The sequence below is a fragment of the Ranitomeya variabilis genome, chromosome 4, assembly GCF_051348905.1.
Source record: "Ranitomeya variabilis isolate aRanVar5 chromosome 4, aRanVar5.hap1, whole genome shotgun sequence".
NCBI classification, from domain to species: Eukaryota; Metazoa; Chordata; class Amphibia; order Anura; family Dendrobatidae; genus Ranitomeya; species Ranitomeya variabilis.
The window spans coordinates 771,808,183-771,831,216 of NC_135235.1; the positions used below are offsets into that span (position 1 = coordinate 771,808,183).

The window sequence follows — 23,034 nt, forward strand, 5'->3', positions numbered from 1 at the left end:
GTATGCAGGGCCCCATCCTTATTCTGGTATGATTGGCCCCATCTCGGTCCTGGTATGCATGGCCCAATCCTTATAATTGGCCTCCACTCCCATCCAGGTATGCATGGCCCCTTCAGAAAACATAAAAAAAAAAACATTACACTTACCTACCCGGCGCTCCCTCGCAGCTTTCTGCTCCAATGCCAGCAGCTCCTTTATGCTTGTAAGCAGCACATGGCAGGGACATCACAAGCAGAGCACAGCTGCCGGAGTACTCGCCAGGACTGTGCGCAGAGAGCAGTGAGTATTCATTGCTCTTCAGTAGTGCGCAGTGTCAGCCTCCGGCTTCCTGCTGCTGCCGGCGGTCACGTGAGCCCCTACTTAAGAGAAATGAATATTCATTGGATTCATTCATCAGGAGACTATTTAATATTGAACTATATTCAAGCGGGACTAGATGAAGAAAACCCTAAAATCATGTATCAGGTTATTCGAAACAGTCAGAAAACCAGCCACATATTGGCAGATCCCAGACTGCAAACTATATACTTCGTAAGTTTGTACGCCACTCTAGTGTCAGGAATAGACAGTATGTGAAAAGATAGTATATACCGCTCAGGGAACACTTAACTTTTTTTTTTTTTTATTTAAATAGGTTTTTATTAAGAATAAACAAAGAGCATTACATTTCAATAACTTTTCAATTTGTTACATACAAATTTTCTCATTTTCCATCAACCCCAACAATCCCCCCTCCCCAAAAGACAGCTCAACTTTATTGCAGCTTCTATACCTGCCATTAATGTTATACCATCCCACTTATCTCAGTTGTGACCACTTATTTATCTAGTAATTTCAACCATTCAAAGGCCCTCAGCTCCCCATTCAGGGAACAGTTAACTTCCAGAGATAATCTGCATATTCATACTAAATAATGGCACCGATCTTCCAGACATTATGATTGCACACATCCCCAGTCTTTATAACGATATTGCACTCATTCCTTGACAGACCGCAGCATGGCCATTAGTTAGAAGCTGCTATTGATCTTTGGAGCAGGTAAGTTTTCCCTGAGTGGTACATATTGGGCCGTCTGAAAACGGAGTTTAGTCTAGGACAATTTGTCTGTACTACTAATTAACAGCTGTTACAATACCAAACTAGGGCAGTCCCTATAGGAGGAAAACACAAGAATTATACTGTATTGTCACATACTATCTATTCCTGACACTGGAGTGGCTTATAAACTTACGAAGTATATAGTTTGAGGTCTGGGATCTGCCAATATGTGGCTGGTTTTCTGACTGTTCCGGATAACATGACACCTGATTTTATTTTTTTTTTTGTCTAGTCTCGCTTGAATATAGGTCAATATTAAATAGTCTCCTGATGAGTCGCCTTTGGTGTGGACGATGAAACCCGTAGAAATGAGAAGCTTGGAGAGTGAGTGTGTATACATCACCTCACCCTATATACTGAACTGTGAGGTACATGTTTTTTTGTATTAGTCACCTACTGACTAAACTTCAGGGGGTGAATTATGGGTATAGTTTTACATTTGGAATTATTAAAGTTTAGTTTTATCCTTTTGTCAGCAAACATGAGGAATGACAAGAGACAATTAATTTAAGAAGATTCAATTTTGGTTAAAACTATTCCAACATTATGACCATAAAAAGGCTTCTCCCCTATGTGACGTCTCTGAAGTTTATAACAGCTGATTTCCAAATAAAATATTTCACACATTAAGAAAATGAAAAAGGCTTCTCCTCTGTGTGATTGCTCTGATGTCTAACAAGAAGAGCTTTCTGCTTAAAATATTTCCCACAATCTCAACAGGAAAAAGGTTTCTCCCCTGTGTGAGTTCTCTGGTGACTAACAAGATTCCCTTTCTGGTTAAAACTTTTCCCACAATCTGAACAGGAAAAAGGTTTCTCCCCTGTGTGAGTTCTCTGGTGACTAACAAGATGCCATTTCTGGTTAAAACATTTCCCACACTCTGAACAGGAAAAAGGCTTCTCCCCTGTGTGAGTTCTCTGGTGACCAACAAGATGCCATTTCTGGTTAAAACATTTCCCACATTCTGAACAGGAAAAAGTCTTCTCCCCTGTGTGAGTTCTCTGGTGACTAACAAGATGCCATTTCTGGATAAAACATTGCCCACATTCTGAACAGGAAAAAGGCTTCTCCCTTATGTGAGCTCTCTGGTGGTTAACAAAATGTGACTTACGTGCAAAACATTTCCCACATTCTGAACATGAAAAAGGCTTCTCCCCTGTGTGAGTTCTCTGGTGATTAACCAAATCTGATTTTTGGTTAAAACATTTCTCACATTCTGAACAGGAAAAAGGCTTCTCCCCTATGTGAGCTCTCTGGTGGTTAACAAAATTTGACTTACGTGCAAAACATTTCCCACATTCTGAACATGAAAAAGGCTTCTCCCCTGTGTGAGTTCTCTGGTGATTAACCAAATCTGATTTTTGGTTAAAACATTTCCCACATTCTGAACATGAAAAAGGCTTCTCCCCTGTGTGAGTTCTCTGGTGATTAACAAGATGCCATTTATAGTTAAAACATTTCCCACATTCTGAACAGGAAAAAGGCTTCTCCGCTGTGTGGGTTCTTTCATGGCGATCAAGATTTATTTTCCATTTAAAACATTTCCCACATTCTGAACAGGAAAAAGGCTTCTCCCCTGTGTGAGTTCTCTGGTGACTAACTAGACTCCCTTTCCTGTTAAAACATTTCCCACATTCTGAACAGGAAAAAGGCTTCTCCCCTGTGTGAGTTCTATGGTGATTAACCAAATTGGATTTCTTGTTAAAACATTTCCCACATTCTGAACATGAAAATGACTTCTTTGCTTTAGGAGCAGTTTGTTTTTGAATGCCTCTTGTGTGACTTTGATTATCCTTAGTAGTCAATAATGAATCAGAAGATGGGACCTGCTTCATAGGATCAGATGACAGATCATTGCTGTGAATGGATGATGATAGATCTGAAGTAATATCAATCCCTTCAGTTGCATCTTGTAGGGTCTCAAGATCATCACATTTAAAAACTGAAGATGTTAGCTGTCCCTCTGATCTCCTGGTACAGTCATCTGCTAAGATAAAAAACATTTTTTAATAAGATATCCTTGAGTTTTATATTATTGAACATTTCTACTTAAACTGCAAAATTAAAAATGACAAGCTATGCAAAAAAAATTATTTACCAAGAAAATGACAGTTCACAGTCTAATAGAAAACCTTGTTGGATGAACCAGTAGTGTGTGGTGTTCAACTGTTTGTTCATTCTACCTCCCAAACATCGAATAAAAAGAAACCAATCAATGTTATGTAGGCACAAATAATACCAATTCTCATCTCACAAAAAACAATCCCCACTCAGGTCCATCATCTGTCAATGGAAAAACAAAGGTTTCCACACTATTATTGGCTCAAAGGCTGATGAACAGTAGCAGAGTTTCTATAAACTAATCCTGCAAAATCTGCTCTCACTTCAGAGTCTGGCGGTGTGCGCAAACCACATTTAGGATTCCTGTATTTAGCAATATTATATAGTGAGAAGAATCTACTTAATTTGCGATGTATATCTCCTGGAGCAAAATCTGACAAAACATATTAACATAATAACATAGTTATTAAGGTTGAAGGAAGACTGTAAGTCCATCTAGTTCAACCCATAGCCTAACCTAACATGCCCTAACATGTTGATCCAGGGGAAGGCAAAAAAAAACCATGTGGTAAGAGTAAGCTCCACCATGGGGAAAAAAATTCCTTCCCGACCCCACATACGGCAATCAGACTAGTTCCCTGGATCAACACCCTAACAAGGAATCTAGTATATATACCCTGTAACATTATACTCATTACAACATCATACGGCAGAGTATTCCATAGTCTCACTGCTCTTACAGTAAAGAATCCGCGTCTGTGATTATGCTTAATCCTTCTTTCCTCCAGACGTAGAGGATGCCCCCATGTCCTTGTCTCAGGTCTATGATTAAAAAGATCATCAGAAAGGTCTTTGTACTGTCCCCTCATATATTTATACATTAACATAAGATCACCCCTTAGCCTTCGTTTTTCCAAACTAAATAGCCCCAAGTGTAATAACCTATCTTGGTATTGCAGACCCCCCAGTCCTCTAATAACCTTGGTCGCTCTTCTCTGTACCCGCTCTAGTTCAGCTATGTATTTCTTATACACCGGAGACCAGAACTTTGCACAGTATTCTAAGTGTGGTCGCACTAGTGACTTGTATAGAGGTAAAATTATGTTCTCCTCATGAGCATCTATGCCTCTTTTAATGCATCCCATTATTTTATTTGCCTTTGTAGCAGCTACCTGACACTGGTCACTAAATGTGAGTTTGTCATCCACCCATACTCCCAGGTCTTTTTCATTGACAGTTTTGCCCAGAGTTTTAGAATTAAGCACATAGTTATACATCTTATTACTTCTACCCAAGTGCATGACCTTACATTTATCCCCATTAAAGCTCATTTGCCATTTATCAGCCCAAGCTTCTAGTTTACATAAATCATCCTGTAATATAAAATTGTCCTCCTCTGTATTGATTACCCTGCAGAGAATAGTGTCATCTGAAAATATTGAAATTCCACTCTGCATGCCCCCTACAAGATCATTAATAAATATGTTAAAAAGAGGGCCCAATACTGACCCCTGTGGTACCCCTCTACTAACCGCGACCCAGTCCAAGTGTGCTCCATTAATAACCACCCTTTGTTTCCTATCACTGAGCCAGCTCTTAACCCACTTACACATATTTTCCCCTATCCCCATTATTCTCATTTTATGTATCAACATTTTGTGTGGCACCGTATCAAAAGCTTTTGAAAAGTCCATATACTCTACGTCTACTGGGCTCCCTTGGTCCAGTCCGGAACTTACCTCTTCATAGAAGCTGATCAAATTAGTCTGACATGAACGGTCCCTAGTAAACCCGTGTTGATACTGGGTCATGAGGTTATTCCTCCTCAGATACTCCAGTATAGCATCCCTTAGAATGCCCTCCAGGATTTTACCCACAGTAGAGGTTAAGCTTACTGGCCTATAATTTCCGAGTTCAGTTTTTGTCCCCTTTTTGAATATTGGCCCCACATTTGCTATACGCCAGTCCTGTGGTACAGACCCTGTTATTATGGACTCTTTAAAGATTAATAATAATGGTCTATCAATGACTGTACTTAGTTCCTGCAGTACTCGGGGGTGGATCCCATCCGGGCCCGGAGATTTGTCAATTTTAGACGCCGCCGTACTTCCTGATGGGTTAAGCAGGTGAGACTTAATGGGGAATTTTTGTTATCACTAGTCATATTGTCTGCCATGGGATTTTCTTGTGTAAATACTGATGAAAAAAAGTCATTTAGCAGATTGGCTTTTTCCTCATCCTCCTCCACCATTTCACCCAGACTATTTTTAAGGGGGCCAACACTATCATTTTTTAGTTTCTTACTATTTCCGTAGTTAAATAATATTTTGGGATTATTTTTACTACGTTTATTAGTAATAATAAATTAAAAATCTATGAAAATGACCAAATTTAAGTCAGACATTGCTTTTCAACCATGCTTCCACAGAATTAAAAAAAAAATAAAACTAATGAAAATGGCCTGGAGAGAAATGATGGTACCCTTAACTTAACCGCTTCGTTACCGTCAATGGTAGATAAACATCAGCGCTGCACAAAGCCCTGCTAGCACCGACGTTTATCTACCGATTGTCTACGGTTGGCGGTTTTGTGCTCATTGGGACCCCCACGTACCTTATAACGATTCCAGCGCACAACGCTTACTGTGACCCCCAACCTCATCGAGATCTGATTGGTTCATGTCCTGATGAAGTCAGTCACCAGCCAATGAGACAAATCACTAGGAAAGTTTGTTGTAGCAACGAACTTTCCCGGGCGATCTGCCTCATAAAAACGCTGTTTCTCCTCAGATCTCCTGTCAGTGAGAGATTAGAGGAGAAATAGTGTTAGAAGTGCTGCTGGCAACAGCTGTGTCAGTGAGCAATCTTGTTATAAAGTAAAAAAAACAGATAAGGCAGGTTAGGGTTAGTGCTATAGTAAGGGTTAGCTTTGGGGCTAAAGTTAGGGTTACTGATAGGGTTAGGCTAAAGAATTAGGATTTTCTCAATTGACTCGACAATAATTTGGTCATGTCAGTCACATCACGTCAGAGTTTTCTATTAGCTTCCTAGAGCATATGGCCCTACAAACAAAATTATATGCATCCCAATTCATCAGCCAGAATTCGCGATTCTATTTTGCTAGGTCAAATTTATGGACACCAACTAATGTCCTAGAAATGAAAACTTTTTTAGGACTTACATTGGCTATGGGGCCTGTTAAAAAAATGAGCATTCGGTCCTATTGGTCCATCAGCCCTGTTCAAGCCACCCCAATGTTTTCTGCCATTCTTCCTAGGACCCGTTATGAAATGCTCATGAGATTTTGGCATTTTAACGACCATAGTCAATGCCCGCCCAGAAATGCCCCAGAACATGACAGACTATTCATAATCAGACCCATCATCGAAGACTTGACAGAAAAGTTCTTAAAGCTTTACACCACAACAGAAAACATTTCCATTGATGAATCTCTTGTAAAATTCAAAGGAAGACTGCACCTCAAGCAATTTATTCCTTCTAAGAGGGCAAGGTTTGGAATAAACCTCTATAAAATGTGTGACAGTTCAACCGGATACACATCAGCTTTTCGCATTTATGAGGGGAAAGATAGTCAAGTAAACCCACCAGGTTGCCCTACTTATCTGAGGACATCTGGAAAAACCATTTTTAACTCCATTTTTATAAAAAAGGCTACAATCTGTATGTTGACAACTTCTAAACCAATATACCCCTATTTAAAAGCTTGGTTGAACATAACATGGGAGCTTGTGGGACCATTCACAAAAACTGTCAGGGGTTTCCACAATAATTGATCAATGAAAAGGTCTGAAAGGGGCAGTCAGGGGCTTTACGTAATGGAGAGCTGCTTGCCCTTAAGTATAAGGATAAAGATATTTTTATCCTGAGCTCAATCCACACAGATGCCACAAGGGCCACTGCAGATCAACAGCGATCCACTACTCCAAAACTTGTGTTTGTCATTGATTACAACTAGTGATGAGCGAATATACTCGTTGCTCTGGTTTTCCAGAGCACACTCGGGTGGTCTCCGAGAATTTCTTAATGTTCAGAGATTTAGTTTTCATCGCTGCAGCTGAATGATTTACAGCTACTAGACAGCTTGATTACATGTGGGGATTCCCTAGCAACCAGCCAACCCCCCACATGTACTCAGGCTGGCTACTAGCTGTAAATTATTCAGCTGCTGCGATGAAAACTGAATCTCCGAACACTAACAAATACTCGGAGATCACCAGAGCGTGCTGAGGAAAACCCGAGCAACGAGTATATTCGCTCATCACTAATTACAACAAATATAAAAAGTTAGTCATTTATTTGTTTCAGGTGGCCACATATAATTCTTATGTGTCATACAAAAAAGCCGGAAATGCAGATACTTTCCTTGATTATCAGGAAAATGTCATTGAAAATCTTGTTTTTGAAAATGTTGTCCCCGCCAATCCTTTAGAATGTGAGGATGTCAGAAGACTCACTGAGCGACATTTTATTGCACAAAATTTCTGCAACTGAAACAAGAAAGAACCTCCAGAGAAGATGTCGTGTATGTTCCAAGAGAGGAATGAGGCATGATACCCGCTATTATTGCCCACAATGCCCATCATTGCCGGCCTTATGCCTCCATGACTGATTTATAATCTTCCACACAGAACCACGTTTTTACACTGTTTTGACATTCAAGCATTTGGCTTATTTAGTGACAGACACATTGGAGTAGAGCCAGCTTAACAATTTCCGGGGGTAGGTGGGGGGATGTCTCCAGAGACAAGCTGGGCACAATATATTGGGCACTACAATGACACTTTTGCAATTTTTGCTCTAAAACTTCCACTATATGTTTCTGGAAATCATCCATGTAGTGAAAATGGTCACTATATCCATAGATGAATTCCCAGAGGGGTGTCATTTCCAAAATGGGGTCACTTCAGGGGGATTCTGTTGTTCTGGCACTTAGTGGCTCTCCGAAGTGCCATAGCAGAAGAATCCCCCCCCCCCCATGTTATGACCCCATTTTGGAAATGACACCCCTCTGCGAATTCATCTATGGGTGTAGTGATCATTTACGTATCTACCTATTTTCCCATGTAAAATCTGGGATTAAGACATTTTAGTGGTAAAAATGTAATTATTTTTTCTTCACTGCCCAATGGTATAATTTTCTATGGAACAGCTGTGGTGTCAGTATGCTCACTGCACTACTAGAAGAATTCATTCAGGGAAGTATTTTGTAAAATGCGTCACTTTTGGGGCTTATGCTGTTCTGGCACCTCAGGGGCTCTGACAATGTGACATGTCACCCACAAACAATTCCAGCAAAATCTGCTCTTCAATAGAGGGCTCCTTCCCTTCTGAGCTCTGCCATGCGCCTAAACAGTGGTTTACCCCCACATATGGGGTGTCAGCATACTCAGGACAAATTGCTCAACAACGTTCTCCTGTTACCCTTTGGAAAAAAATGAGGGCAAAAACAATTTTTTGTGGAAAAAAATATATTTTATTTTCACGACTCTACGTAATTAACTTCTGTGAAGCACTTGGAGGTTCAAAGTGCCCAACACACATCTAGGTAAGTTCCTTGGGGGGTCTAGTTTCCAAAATGGGGTCCCTTATTGGGGGTTTCCACTGTTTAGACACCTCATGGGCTCTGACTATGTGACTTGTCGCCCACAAATTCCAGCAAAATCTGCTCTCCATTATGGTGCTTCTTCCATTCTGAGCTCTGCTATGCACCCAAACAGTAGTACCCCACATATGGGGTATCGGTGTGCTCAGACGAAATTTCACAACAAATTGTATGGAACAATTTCTCTTTGTTACCCTTATGAAAATGCAAAATATGGAGCTAAAAAGATTTGTGAAAAATGTTATTTTTTTTTATTTCCACGACTCTACGTTATAAACTTCTGTGAAGCACCTGTGGGTTCGGGTTCAAGGTGCTCAATACAAATCTGGATAAGGTCCCTAAGGGGTCTAGTTTCTAAAATGGTGTTACTTGTGGGGTGTTTCCACTGTTTAGGCACATCAGGGGCTCTCAAGACGCGACATGTCAACCGCTAATTATTCCAACATATTTTACATTCAAAAAGTCAAATCGCACTCCTTCTCTTCTGAGCCCTGCCATTCATTCAACCAGAAGATTTCCCCCACATATGGGGTATCGGCATGTTCAGGACAAATTGCAGAACAAAATGTATGGTCCACTTTCTCCTGGTCCCCGTGCGAAAGTAAAAGAAATTACATCTAAAGGAAATTTTTTGTGAAAGTAAATGTTTATTTTTTCCTTACACATTCCATTCATTCCTGTGAAGCACCTGAAGGGTTAAACTTCTTGATTGTGGTTTTGAGCACCTTGAGGGGTGCAGTTTTTAGAATGGTGTCTCTTCTGGGTATTTTCAGTCATATTGACCCCCCCAAAGCTCACTTCAAATGTGATGTGGTCCCTAATAAAATGGTTTTGTCAATTTTATTGTAGAAATGAAAAAAAAAATCGCCGGTCAACTTTTAACCCTTATAACTTCCTAATATCCCTACTGACACCCGCCAGCCAGCAGCCTACAAGCTACTGGCCCTTACTTCATCCTTTGGACTCACTCAGTGGTCCTCCACAGCCACCCACACAGATGGTCATACACTAGACCTCATCTTCACCCGCCTCTGTTCCTTATCTAATCTCACAACCTCTCCCTTCCCCCTATCTGACCACCATCTACTCACATTCTCATCCTTGTCCTCCTCACCCGCCCCCCATGCCCAGCCCCTACCACATCCTCGCTGAAACCTTGCACACCTAGACATTCAAAGACTCTCAGACTCTCTTCTACCCCTGTCCTCCATATCCTCACTCCACGACACGGACAGCGCCACCACTTTCTATAACTCCACCCTCACATCAGCCATAGACTCAATCGCCCCTCTCATGCATGGCAAAGTGCGACACATCAATAGGCAACCCTGGCATAACAACCTCACCAAAAATCTCCGACAAGCATCCAGGGTCACGGAGTGGCATTGGAAGAAAACACTCCTGCCAGACGACTTCACCGCTTTCAAACAAGCTACACTTGCCTTCAAACTAGCCCTCACGTCTGTTAAACAGACCTATTTCACTAACCTTGTATCCTCACTATCCTACAAGCCAAAACAACTGTTCAGCACATTTAACTCTCTCCTACGCCCACCACTGCCACCTCCAACTCCCCTCATCTCTGCCGAGGACTTTGCCACCTACTTCAAAAACAAGATCGACCAAACAAGGCAAACCTTTACTTGTCCACCACCTCAGCCACTCCATATACCAGACCTCTTCCCTTCCCTAATAGCTTCCCTCTCCAACATCACTGAAGAACTTACTCGACTCCTTTCCAAATCACACCTCACCACCTGTGCACTTGACCCCATCCCTTCCCACCTGCTACCCAACCTCACTAACATGCTCATTCCAGCCCTAACCCATCTCTTCAACCTATCGTTATCTTCTGGTTCCTTCCCCTCTGCCTTCAAACATGCCACCATCACACCCATCGTCAAAAAAACTAACCTTGACCCAACTGCTATGCCCAGCTATCGCCCCATATCACTGCTCCCGTTTGCTTCCAAACTCCTTGAGCAGCATGGCCATGCTCAACTTTCCTCCCACCTCTCATCTCTCTCCTTGACAACCTCCAATCTGGCTTCCGCCCCCACCACTCCACCGAAACTGCTCTGACCAAAATTACTAATGACTTACTCACAGCCAAAGCTAACAGACAGTTCTCCATCCTCCTCCTTCTCGACCTGTCCTCTGCTTTCAAAACAGTCGACCACTGCCCACTGCTACAGATTCTTTCTTCCCTTGGCATCAAAGGCCTTGCCCTGTCCTGGATTGCTTCATACCTTTCTGACCGCACATTTAGCATTTCCCACTCCCACACTACCTCCTCATCCCGCCCGCTCTCTGTTGGAGTCCCTCAAGGCTCTGTCCTAGGGCCCCTACTTTTCTCCATCTATACCCTTGGCCTAGGACAACTCATAAAGTCCTATGGCTTCCAGTACCACTTGTATGCGGATGACACTCAGATCTACCTCTCTGGCCCAGATGTCACCTCTCTGCTGTCCAGAATCCCAGAGTGTCTATCAGCCATATCCTCCTTCTTAAACTCTCGCTTCCTAAAACTCAATGGAGACAAAACCAAACTCATCATCTTTCCCCCATCTCGCGTATCCCCCCTACCTGATCTATCAATTATGGTAAACGGCATCACGCTGTCTCCCGCACCTGAAATCCGCTGCCTCGAGGTAACTCTCGACTCTGCCCTGTCTTTCAAACCGCACATCCAAACTCTTGCCACCTCCTGTTGCCTCCAACTCAAACATATTGCCAGAATCCGTCCCTTCCTCACCCCACAATCTACTAAAACTCTTGTGCATGCCCTAATCATCTCCCGCCTCGATTACTGCAACACCCTCCTCTGTGGCCTCCCCACTAACTCCCTTGCACCACTCCAGTCTGTCCTCAACTCTGCTGCCTGGCTAATCCACCTCTCTCCTCAGTACTCCCCTGCTTCTCCCCTTTGCAAATCCCTCCACTGGCTCCCAGTTCCCCAACGAATCCAGTTCAAACTACTAACACTGATCTACAAAGCCATCCACAACCTGTCCCCTCCCTATATCTCTGAACTAATCTCCCAATATCTCCCCTCACGTAATCTTCGATCCTCCCAAGACTTCCTACTCTCCTCCACACTTATTCGTTCCTCACACAACCACCTCCAAGATTTCTCCAGAATATCCCCCATCCTCTGGAATTCCACGCCTCAACACATCCGATTATCCACCACCCTCGGATCCTTCAGACGGAACCTGAAAACCCATCTCTTCAGAAAAGCTTACAGCCTGCAATAACCACCCGAGCTACCACCTCACTAGCCACCCGAGCTGCCGCCTCACCGCCACCAGAGCCACCGCACCCCCGACCTTCTGTCTCTTGCCCAGTATCACGTAGAATGTAAGTCCGCAAGGACAGGGTCCTCAGCTCTCTGTACCAGTCTGTCATTGTAAACGATAACTATAACTCTGTACGTAACCCCTTTCTCATGTACAGCACCATGGAATTAATGGTGCTATATAAATAAATAACAATAATAATAATAAAAAAAAAATGTTTCCAAAATTGTGCTGATGTAAAGTAGACATGTGGGAAATGTTATCTATTAACTACTTTGTGTGATATGACTGATTTAAGGGCATAAAAATTTAAATTTTGAAAATTTGAAAACAGGCTCTGGAGCAAAAGAGTTAATATTTTGTTGCACAACCTTTTGAGGAAATCACTGCAATCAAAAGATTCCTGTAACTGTCAATGAGACTTCTGCACCTCTCGAAAGATATTTTGACCCACTCCTCAAGAGCAAACTGCTCCAGTTGTTTCGTGTATGAAGGTTGTCTTTTTCAGACAGCATGTTTCAGCTCTTTCTAAAGATGTTCAATAGGATTTAGGTCAGGGCTCATAGAAGGCCACTTCAGAATAGTCCAATGTTTTCCTCTTAGCCATTTTTGGGTGTTTTTAGCTGTGTGTTTTGGGTCATTATCCTGTTGCAAGCCCCATGACCTGCGACTGAGACCAAGCTTTCTGACACTGGGCAGCACATTTCTCTCTAGAATCCCTTGATAGTCTTGAGATTTCATTGTACCCTGCACAGATTCTAGACCTCCTGTGCCAGATGCAGCAAAGCAGCCCAAGAACATAACAAAACTCTGTGTTATTTAAATGCACTTTTGCTTTTTTACTTAGTTATATCCGGGTTTTTGCTTACTTTTTTTCTCTTGTAGGTTTTAATGCATTGTGGCCAATGTGAACATGCGTTTAACCTCTGCATGTGTACCAACTCAAGTTAAGCTCAATTTTTGTGTTTGTTTTTTCTCTGTATTGTTGCAAGCCGGGGTGTGGCCTCCCTGTTTCTGAGCTTTAGATTATATATAAGGCTTCCTCAGTCTGGTGTTTCACTGGTTGGGCCCAGTCCTTTTGTCTGCCCTTATTCACACCGAGGTCAACATTGACACATGGTAAGGTTTTAATATTAGACAGTGCAGGACTGTCCCGATCAGAGTTACCTTGACGAGGTGGGATGGCTTTTGTGCTATTTTTTTTTTATCAAAAAACAGTATTACTAAAAACTCTTATTTAAATACTCTTTTGCTTTTTTACCTGGTTATATCAGGGTTTTTGCTTACTTTTTTTCTCTTGTAGGTTTTAATGCTTTGTGGCCAATGTGAACATGCGTTTAACCTCTGCATGTGTACCAACTCAAGTTAAGCTCAATTTTAGTGTTTTTTTTTCTTCTCTGTATTCAAGAACATAACAGAGCCTCCTCCATCTTTCACAGTAGGGACAGTGTTCTTTTCTTGATATGCTTCATTTTTCCATCTGTGAACATAGAGCTGATGTGCCTTGCCAAAAAGTTCCATTTTTGTCTCATCTGTCCATAGGACATTCTCTCAGAAGCTTTGTGGCTTGTCAACATGTAGTTTGGCAAATTTCAGTCTGGCTTTTTTATTATTTTTTTTTCCAACAATTATGTCCTCCTTGGTCATCTCCCATGAAGTCCACTTTGGCTCATACGATGGATGGTGTGATCTGACACTGATGTTCCTTAAGCTTGAAGTTCACCTTTAATTTTCTGGACTCTTTTGTTACAGTATTATCCGTCTCTTTGATTTGTCACCAATTTTCCTCCTGCGGCCACGTCCAGGGAGGTTGGCTACAGTTCCACGGAGCTTAAATTTCTGAATAGTATGTACAACTGTAGTCACAGGAACATCAAGCTGCTTGGAGATGGTCTTATAACTTTTACCTTTAACATGTTTGTCTATAATTTTCTTTCTAATCTCCTGAGACAACTCTTTCCTTCGCTTCCTCTGGTCCATGTTGAGTGTCATACACACCATGTCACCACACAGCACAGTGAGTATCTGTAGCCTTATATACAGGCCACTCACTGATTCCAAGATTGTAGACCCCTGTGATGCTAGTTAGTGGACACACCGCGATTTAACATGTCCCTTTTGTCACATTATTTTCAGGGGTACCATCATTTTTGTAGCCTGTTTCATAAGTTCTATTATTTATTTTTTAAATTCTGTGGAAGCATGGTTGAAAAACAATGTCTGACTTTCATTTGTTCATTTTCATAGATCTTTTATTTCTTATTACTTTTGTCAGATTCAAGTTATTTCTGTGACCATTGTGGGTTTTTCTGTCATTAAATGAGGGGTACCTACAATTTTGACCACATATGTATAGATTATAACCCTCAGTGAATTAATTTATAAAATGGAATCACTTTATGAGGATTTCGCCTCTTCTGGTTTTCTGTCATTTAGTCATATTAGGGCTTCTGCATATGGTGTGTCCAATCTCATCTGGGATCTGTTCCTGCTGTCCAGCTGGAGTAATCTGCTCCCTACTTCAGCCAATTGGAAAGTACCACACCCTACTAAAGCTCAAAGCACATGGCCGGAATCTGCCAGAAACAGCGTTGTTCTCCTCTGGTTCAGTCCTCTGTGCTCAGCTTGCGGCTTGTGTATTTGTTTACTGCTGTGACCGTGGCCCGTTTACTGACTACTCCTGTGTCTTCTGATTCTGTATTCTGTCCTTCTGGTTCTGACCCAGCTACCTGACTATTCTTCTTGCCATCTAATACCACAGAATAGCAGGTAACACCATGGTCCAAGCCTAGGGGTCCCAGTGTAAGTCCAGATCCATGTAATGGTGTTAAAGGGCGATGAGCAAGGCAATCCTTGGGATATGGAAAGCAGAGAAGATAGTGCCAAGCATGTTCATGGTGGAGATCTTTTGAGCTGCCAGTTGACCACGAACAGTGATCCCAATACATTGTGTCTGCAAACTATTCCAGCTAGATCTGCATTCAAACAGCTAAATGGTGCTCCTTCCCTTCTGAACACTGCCGTGTGCCCAGAGAGTAGTGTACAATCGTATGTAGGGTATTGTGAGAACTTGGGAAATACTTTGTAAGATCCATTTGTTTTCTATTATCTATTGTGAATAAATCCAAAGTTATCACCACATAAAGTGACCACGTCAGATTGTAAAAATGGGGCCGGATTAAGAACACAAAACTGGCTGCGGGAAGAGGATAAATCAGAGTATTGTGGACACTACTGTAATCAGAAACCGACTATAGACAATAACATCTACTGAAATGCTCAAACTGAACAGTCTCCATCAGTAATAAATGAGGAGCTAGTGGTGAAACCTCTCTGGGGTAATTAGAGCGCGGGGCTCGGTGACTTCACAGTCTAAACTATCGGAAGCTCCAATATTTTCTGTCAGATGAGTTTCAAGAAGAAATATTACACATTTATAGAGAACTGTGTATAATAGTGCAGAGCGGAGATGTCTTATAGGGAACCTGTCAGCAGGATTGTGCTCAGTGACTACAGACACTGTCAGGTCGGTGCCGTTATACTGATTACACCGATACCTGGTGATGAAATCCGTCTTGTGGTTGTTGTTTAATCTGCATTTGTAGTTTTCAGTTAATGAGATTCTCATGCTTTGGGGCGGGGCTGTGGGTGGGGCTTTATGTGGGGCTGTGGGCGGGGCTGTGGGCGGAGCTTTATGTGGTGCTCTGATTACATATTCATCTGTATTGGCTTATCACAGGTCGCTGATCCCTCACTGACCTGCCCCCATTTTTACCTAATGCATATGTTTTTCTTTTCTAAGCCTCCCATTAGCCACAATATTATATGCATTATGTAACATGGGGGGCAAGTCAGTGAGGGATCAGCGACCTCTCATAAGCCAATACAGATGAATATGTAATCAGGGCAGCACATAAAGCCCCGCCCACAGCCCCGCCCCAGAGCACGAGAATCTCACTAACTGAAAACTACAAATACAGATTACCCAACAGATTACACAGCAGTAAACCAGAGTTGCACTCATTTATGGTGGACCATTGGAGCTACTATGAATCCTGACCAGAAGATTAGAGAAAATAATATTGCTCCCCATTTCAGGAGAGATTGTGCAGTAATCTGAATTTCTTAGGATAAAACAATGTAATTTATGAGGTGGAGTGAATCCATGAAACCAGGGCTGGAGCCAACACATCTCCTGCAGGCGGGAATAAATGTATATTACAGCCATCAGCCGCGCACAGCTCAGAGATAGATCATGGCACCGGTGTGATGGGTTTATGTAGATTATCACAATCCTCCTGGAAGTTAGTTGGTTTTAATACAAAGTGAAAAGTCCGGATAAAGGGAAACTCTGTTATTGTCCAGAAATTCACACTTGGCCTCACTGCACATTTAATGTTGTCGATCATAAAAGTGAAGTTTGGCCAGAAAGACGGGACCTGGTCTTGTAGGGACCATATGATCACATTCAGCAGCACAGAAGGGAGAGAAGGGAGATTCATCCGATAAGATCTCAGGGTTCTAGGAAGCCAACAGCATCATTACCCTCCGCTTTCTCTTACAGGCCCATCATCATATTTTTCTTCTAGTGATTTTCTATCTTGTCAGCACATTCTACGTACGCTGTCATTTGGCTTTATAGTTCACAGATCTGGGCAGGTAACAGCGTCTCCTAAACCCAGGGGGTAGGTGGATCTACCAGGTTGTAAGTTCTATAGAAAAGGGCTCTCAATGCCCAAAGTCATTTGAACAGTTTTGGGTGGAGGAGAATGTTGTGGTCTAGAGGCAAAATGGTGATCATGGTAATACGGCCGGACTACACCACCGATAAAGCAGCCACAGCCGGTGATGAGAAGAATCTGTGACTTCTCTGCATTTAGTGGTCACTACTCACCTGGGTAGTCATATGTGGGAATCTCCTCTTTACACCACTCATCCCCCCTCACATATATCTCTGTAGTAATAATATGGGTCAGATCTTCACCCTGAAACAAATATTATAAAAGTCACCGACAGATGGAGAAGTCCCATCTATGATCAGCTCTAATCCTGCCATCTCCACCGTTCTCATTACACAAGTATAAAACATATAATACTGGTGGATAAAACAAGACTGAGCACAAGACCTACACCGGCGTCTACACATCATAGGGGAGATCTCCTGACACCTTCTCTCCATCTACCTGATGGTCCTGAGGAGCACTGGGATCTTCTTGGTTACAGTCCTGTGGAAGAAGAGGACGGGGACATCTCTCGGGTGTTGTCCTCTTACTGGATAGATCTGGAGGAAACACATACAGGGAGTGAATTCATTCTTTACATACAGATAATTATAGGCCGTGTGTATTTAGTCCTGTCTATTACCTGGAGATGTGAGGGGCTGGGGAACCTCCATTATGACGTTCTTGTACAGATCTCTGTGTCCTTCTAAATACTCCCACTCCTCCATGGAGAAATAGACAGCGACATCCTGACACCTTATAGGAACCTGACACATACAATGATACCGTCATCCCCCCGATCCCTCCATAGTGTTACTGTATAATGTCCCAGCATTCCCAGCACTGTCACCTCTCCAGTCAGCAGCTCAATCATCTTGTAGATGAGTTCTAGGATCTTCTGGTCATTGATGTCCTCATGGATCAGGGGGTGAGGTGGAGGCCCCGTGATTGGGCTCAGGGGTCTTCCCCATCCCTCAGACACAGGGTCCTGACAGCGATCACTAGAGGTCTTCTTCACCACTGTGTAATCCTGGTAATGGAGAGACACATTAATAAATCTCACTACAGACATTTCCAGAGTCCTCACCTCTCCAGTTCTGTCCATCTGTTATTCCCATAGATAAGAATGATGTAATGTGACGTCATCAGAATCTCTCACCTCTCCAGTAAGCCGGAAGAGGATCTCTAGGGTGAGGTGTAATATCCTCTCCGCCATCTTGTCTCTGTCCATATCCATCTGTGATGGGTAAATCAGGACAATTCTCTTTTGTAGAAGATCTTCACTGAGAGGATCCGATATTGTAGAGACCTGAATGAGAAGATGAGCCGATGGAACATCATAAGAATCCTGTGTAATAATACAATTACTGGAGATAATAAGGGAAACATATGAGGAGATTTATTACTTTACAGGATTTAGTTTCCTTCTTTACATCTACTAATAAATCCTATATATTTAGGCCACAGACAACAAGCAGTTTCCTCCTCGGAGTCGGCAGCTGAATACGTTTCTCATAGACTCATCTTCCATAACGCTAATTCTCGTCTCATTTACCGACCCTGGAATCGGCATTAGCAATACTGCAGGAGATATTCATTACACGCGACATGAGAAATAACTACTTCATGATGAGGACGACATCTTCATCTTCTACTACGGCTCTAGAAACATATGTGGCCAGAGTCGGTCACTGACTCCATCACCACCAGTTGTCTATAATAAAGTTTCCCATCTTCACCTACTTTCACACATCCATTCCACGCCGTCAGGTATAATCTAATCCGGCGGCAGGACAGATTCCTGGATCGGGCAAAAGTAGTGGAAAAACTGATACCCCGGATCGATTTTTCTGCCGGATCCAGATACTCACCTTCCGGCGGCCCCCGCAGCCTTCCCGATCGTCATGATGCTCCTGGCAGCTCCTGTTCTCAGTGATGCTTTGCGACAATGACCTGTGATGGCATAGTGGATTCGAGTGATGCTACGTCATCTGGGGTTATTGTCGCAAAGCATCACTGGGAACGGGAGCTGCCGGGAGCATCGCAAGGAGCGCAAAGGTTGCCAGAAGGTGAGAATATCACAATTTTTTATTTTTTTTAATTTTTTTTTAACATTATATCTTTTTACTATTGATGCTGCATAGGCAGCATCAATCGTAAAAAGAGAGTGAGAGAGAGAGAACAGGGCAGAAGCCGGACTCCGGATACGGTCATGTGACGTGTCCGGTGCCCATTGTAAGAAAAGCCGGATGTCGCCCATTCCGGCGCCGTCAGGTTTTTCACTGGAACCTCACGCAACCTCCGATCCTCACAAGATCTCCTTCTCTACTCCCCTCTTATCTCCTCTTCCCACAATCGTATACAAGATTTCTCTCGCGTATCACCCCTACTCTGGAACCCTCTACCACAACACATCAGACTCTCGCCTACCATCGAAACCTTCAAAAAGAACCTGAAGACCCACCTCTTCCGACAAGCCTACAACCTGCAGTAACCACCGATCGACCAAACCACTGCACGACCAGCTCTATCCTCACCTACTGTATTCTCACCCATCACTTGTAGATTGTGAGCCCTCGCGGGCAGGGTCCTCTCTCCTCCTGTTCCAGTTATGACTTGTATTGTTCAAGATTATTGTACTTGTTTTTATTATGTACACCCCTCCTCACATGTAAAGCGCCATGGAAAAAATGGCGCTATAATAATAAATAATAATAATAATAACAAAAAAACGTTCCTCTGTACGTTGTGTAAAGCCGCTGGACCGGCAATTTTTGTCGGATCCGGCAAAAAACAGATGAAACGGAAGGCCATGAGGCGCTAATACAAGTCTATGGGGAAAAAAATGTGAATTTTTCAGATTATTTTCCCATGCTAGAGTTCATATGCTATTCATATGTTCCCCTGCATTCCATTAATTCTCCAGTTTTTACAACCAGGAACAACAGCTGCATTAGCAGGCTCTGGTTGTAATTGTATTTAACCCCTTCAGATGGATTTACAGCGTCGGACATGACTGTACGCCAGAGAGGTATGGGATATTGTTGCTTTTTTATTTTTTTACAGAACAAGTGTCTTCAGGTGGATTAAGCATATAATAAAGATTTTAAAACCCCTTGTGTGTATTTATTTCATTAAAATACTTTATTCATAATGTGTGTGTATTATTAACCCTTTACTACTATTGGATTAATAATGGATAGGTGTCTTATTGACATCTCTCTATTATTAGCCAGGCTTAATGTCACAATAGCAAGGTGACATTAACCCTTTATTACCCCATATCCCACCGCTACAGGGGAGTGGGAAGAGAGGCTAAGTGCCAGAATAGGCGCATCTTACAGATGTGACTTTTCTGGGGTGGCTGGGGGCAGATGTTTTTAGCCAGGGGGGGGGAAATATCCATGGTCCCTCTCTAGGCTATTAATATCTGCCCTCAGTCACTGGCTTTCCCACGCTGGTGGAGAAAATTGCACGGGAGCCCACGCTAGTTTTTTACGTGATTTAACCCTTTATTATAATACCTAGAGCCACCAAATTTTGCAGACAGACACTAACATTAGTAGTGAGGAATAAGTAAAAAAATAAAGGATATGAGATGGTTTACTGTATGTAACCATGTCTCATATCCTGTCGGGTTTGGTAAGGAGATAGCAAAAGCCGGCAATTGAATTACCGGCTTTTCTGCTATCTAGCTCTGTATTACAAAAAAAAATATATATATATATATATATATATATATATATATATGTATATATATATATAAGAAAACAGCACAAAAAACTAAAAAAAAGTGGACTTTATTGCCCAAACGGCATGGCAACATTTCGGATATATATACTATATCCGAAACGTTGCCATGCCGTTTGGGCAATAAAGTCCACTTTTTTTTAGTTTTTTGTGCTGTTTTCCTTTTTTTATTCCTATTTTGAAAGCCATTTGAATATTGGCTGGGGAAGCTTTGCATGACTTTAAGGTAGTATCTGATGCTGTTCCAATTTTTTTTTCTCTCTCTCTCTATATGACTGTATACCGTATATACTCGAGTATACGCCGAGATTTTCAGCCCATTTTTTGGGGCTGAAAGTCCCCCTCTCAGCTTATACTCGAGTCATACCCAGGTGTCGGCAGGGGAGGGGGAGCGGGGGCTGTCTAATTATACTCACCTGCTCCTGGCGTGGTCCCTGCAGATCCCTGGCTCCCCAGCTTCTTCCTGTACTGAGCGGTCACATGGTATCGCTCATTACAGTAATGAATATGCAGCTCCACCTCCCATAGGGGTGGAGCCGCATATTCATTACTGTAATGAGCGGTAACGGTGACCGCTCAGTACAGGAAGAAGCTGCGGCGCCGGGAAGAAGGGACTGCACAGCGCCAGGAGCAGGTGAGTATAACGGGGAGGGGAGCGCTGCGCGATATTCACCTGCTCCTCGTTCCGGCGCCGCTCCGTCTTCAGCGTCTTCTGCAGTGACGCTCATGTTAGAGGGCACGGTGACGTGGTTAGTGCGCATCCTCTGCCTGAACGTCAGTGCAGAAGACGCTGAAGATGGAGCGGCACCGGAATGAGGTCAGGTGAATATTGAAAGTGCCGGGGGCCTGAGCGACGGAGAGGAGAGTATGTGATTTTTTTTTATAGCAGCAACAGCAAATGGGGCAAGTGTCTGTATGGGGAATCTTATGGGGTCATAACGTTTGTGCAGCACTATATGGGGCAAGTGTCTGTATGGGGCCATAATCAACATTTGTGCAGCACTATATGGGGCAAGTGTCTGTATGGAGCATCTTATAGGGCCATAACGTTTGTGCAGCACTACACTATGTTCCAAATTATTATGCAACTGACATTTTTATCGGATTTTCCTAAATGGTGGGTGCAAATGACAGTCAGTCTAATAAAAGTAATCACCCGTTAGACTATACATCGAATTTTATTGAAGAAACCTCCCAATGATAACAGTATAATCTCCACAATGAATAAAAACTTAAAATGCACTGTTCCAAATTATTAGGCACAGCAGAATTTCTAAACATTTGATATGTTTTAAAAAACTGAAAATGCTTCCATTCCATTCCATTTGTGGAATTAGCAGCATTAGGAGGTCACATTAACCGAATAAAAAATCTATTTAACTCCAAAACATCCTAACGGGCCAAGTTACATGGTAACATAGGACCCTTCTTTGATATCACCTTCACAATTCTTGCATCCATTGAACTTGTGAGTTTTTGGAGAGTTTCTGCTTGTATTTCTTCCCTCCCTGAGCTGCTGGTTTGATGTGAACGGCCTCCCACACTCCTAGATCTTTGGCTTGATGATACTCCAAAGGTTCTCTATAGGGTTGAGGTCAGGGGAAGATGGTGGCCACACCATGAGTTTATCTCCTTTTATGCCCATAGCAGCCAATGAGCTATTCTTTGCAGCATGAGATGGTGCATTGTCATGCATGAAGATGATTTTGCTCCTGAAGGCACATTTCTGCTTTTTATACCATGGAGGAAAGTTGTCAGTCAGAAACTCTATACAGTATACTTTGCAGAGGTCATTTTCACACCTTCAGGAACCTTAAAGGACCCTACCAGCTGTTTCTCCATGATTCCGGCCAAAAACATGACTCCTCCACCTCCTTGCCGACGTTGCAGCCTTGTTGGGACATGGTGCCATCCACCAACCATCCACTACTCCATCCATCTGGACCATCCAGGGTTGCTCAACACTTATCAGTAAACAAGACTGTTTGGAAATTAGTCTTCATGTATGTGTGAGCCCAATGCAACCATTTCTGCTTGTGAACACTGTTTAAGGGTATGTGTCCACGTTCAGGATTGCATCATGATTTGGTCAGGATTTTTCATCAGTATTTGTAAGCCAAAACCAGCAGTGGGTAATAAATGCAAAAGTGGAGCATATGTTTCTATTATACTTTTCCTCTAATTGTTCCACTCCTGGTTTTGGCTTACAAATACTGATGAAAAATCCTGACCAAATCCTGATGCAATCCTGAACGTGGACACATACCCTAAGGGTGGCCGAATAGTAAGTTTATGCACCACAGCAAGCCTTTGAAGGAGTCTACACCTTGAGGTTCGAGGGACTCCAGAGGCACCAGCAGCTTCAAATATCTGTTTGCTGCTTTGTAATGGCTTTTTAGCAGCTGCTCTCTTAATCCGCTAAACTTGCCTGGCAGAAATCTTCCTCATTATGCCTTTATCAGCATAAACACATCTGTGCTCAG

The 23,034-nt window shown here is 42.6% G+C and overlaps 1 protein-coding gene across 1 annotated transcript in view; it reads right to left on the bottom strand.

Moving 5' to 3' along the window:
* Window positions 1-1,338: 1,338 nt before the first annotated feature.
* LOC143768301 (uncharacterized) overlaps window positions 1,339-23,034 on the bottom strand; it is a 55,475-nt gene continuing 33,779 nt past the window's right edge. The window contains exons 4-9 of the mRNA XM_077256994.1: window positions 17,961-18,110; window positions 17,652-17,831; window positions 17,445-17,568; window positions 17,264-17,361; window positions 16,975-17,065; window positions 1,339-3,085 (exon numbers count right to left, since the gene is read on the bottom strand). Coding sequence (XP_077113109.1) covers window positions 1,812-3,085; window positions 16,975-17,065; window positions 17,264-17,361; window positions 17,445-17,568; window positions 17,652-17,831; window positions 17,961-18,110 — 1,917 coding nt within the window. The 3' untranslated portion in view covers window positions 1,339-1,811. The remainder of the gene's footprint in view (window positions 3,086-16,974; window positions 17,066-17,263; window positions 17,362-17,444; window positions 17,569-17,651; window positions 17,832-17,960; window positions 18,111-23,034) is intronic.